At 39.0% G+C, this 1,192-nt stretch overlaps 1 protein-coding gene across 1 annotated transcript; it reads left to right on the forward strand.

Moving 5' to 3' along the window:
* The first annotated feature begins 6 nt into the window (after positions 1-6).
* On the forward strand, positions 7-877 carry LOC111786898. Its single transcript, XM_023667097.1, has one exon. It carries the CDS (start codon positions 59-61, stop codon positions 770-772), a length of 714 nt encoding a protein of 237 aa, XP_023522865.1. The 5' UTR covers positions 7-58; the 3' UTR covers positions 773-877.
* The last annotated feature ends 315 nt before the right edge of the window (positions 878-1,192 follow it).

Raw genomic sequence — 1,192 nt, forward strand, 5'->3', positions numbered from 1 at the left:
GCAGCCTTGTTCTAGAGTTCTATGCTTTCGTTGTCCTTTATTGTGTTATTGGACTTAGATGGATGTTCCCTCGGTGGAACTAAATTGTGAAAGCGAAGAAGACTCTTACCCTTTATTAATGGCCCAGCCAGAAAATATCAGCAGCAGTGAGCATATCATTAACATAACTGGTACTGGTGATTCTGCTCCCTCTAGTTTGCCCCATGGTAGGAATTCAAATGGCTTAAATTCATCACAGCCTGAAGATAGACCTTCAAGTAGTACACGAGTTCCTTCGTCTCAACCTTCAATTTCTACTACTGGATCAAATTCTAGAAATTCTTCATTCATAAGAAGAGGAGATTCGCGACGTCGTAGAAGTCCATTAAATTCTGGCTTATGGATATCTATTGAATTACTACTCACTATGAGCCAGATTATTGCAGCTATTATAGTATTATCATTGTCAAAGAATGAAAAACCTCGTGCACCTTTGTTTGCATGGATTGTGGGATATGCATCTGGGTGTGGTGCGACACTTCCTCTTCTCTATTGGCGTTATCGACACCGTAATCAGGCTTCAGAACAAGATTCTCTTCAACCTAGTCAGAATTCTAATCGCATTAATGTTCCTGCTGGGCCATTCTCTGTTTCAGTTTCTAGGGCATCAGAAGGCGAAGAACTTCATCATCCTGCCCCATCCCCCAGAGGCAGTGTAGGGTCAGGATTACTGACAGCAAGGTATTGGTTTTTTAATGCTTGTACCAGTATAAAATTTAATAATTGGACTTGATTGGTAGATAAATTAATTTCTGCTATCTTGTGGCATTACTTTTAGATGTATCGGTATTTGGTTTTTCAGTTCACAAGATTAGTTCATTGATTTATACTTGCTGATAGCTATTTCTACGCTTATTGGTTTTGAAATCATGAAAGCTGAGTTGGGAGGGAGAATCTATTCGCACACCTTTTATCTTCTTTTTCATTCCCATACTTAAATTTTCGAACTATGCAAGAGATCCTAATTCCCTACATTTTTACATCTTATTGAAGCTGTTCAACTTACCTCATAAGGGCATGTCAGTCTCAGTTGGCAGGTTGCCATTTTCACTGGATCACAGATTCATCATCACGCGTTTATTTTATTCCTTTCTCTTGGACTTAGTGACGATATGTATGCCATATTGCCATGACCTTGACCTAGATTGATTAA

The sequence above is a fragment of the Cucurbita pepo genome, unplaced genomic scaffold (assembly GCF_002806865.2).
Source record: "Cucurbita pepo subsp. pepo cultivar mu-cu-16 unplaced genomic scaffold, ASM280686v2 Cp4.1_scaffold003269, whole genome shotgun sequence".
Taxonomy (NCBI): domain Eukaryota; kingdom Viridiplantae; phylum Streptophyta; class Magnoliopsida; order Cucurbitales; family Cucurbitaceae; genus Cucurbita; species Cucurbita pepo.

Bases quoted from the DNA above. Each gene is read 5' to 3' on its own strand.
- LOC111786898 (XM_023667097.1), top strand. From the start codon at position 59: ATGGATGTTCCCTCGGTGGAACTAAATTGTGAAAGCGAAGAAGACTCT.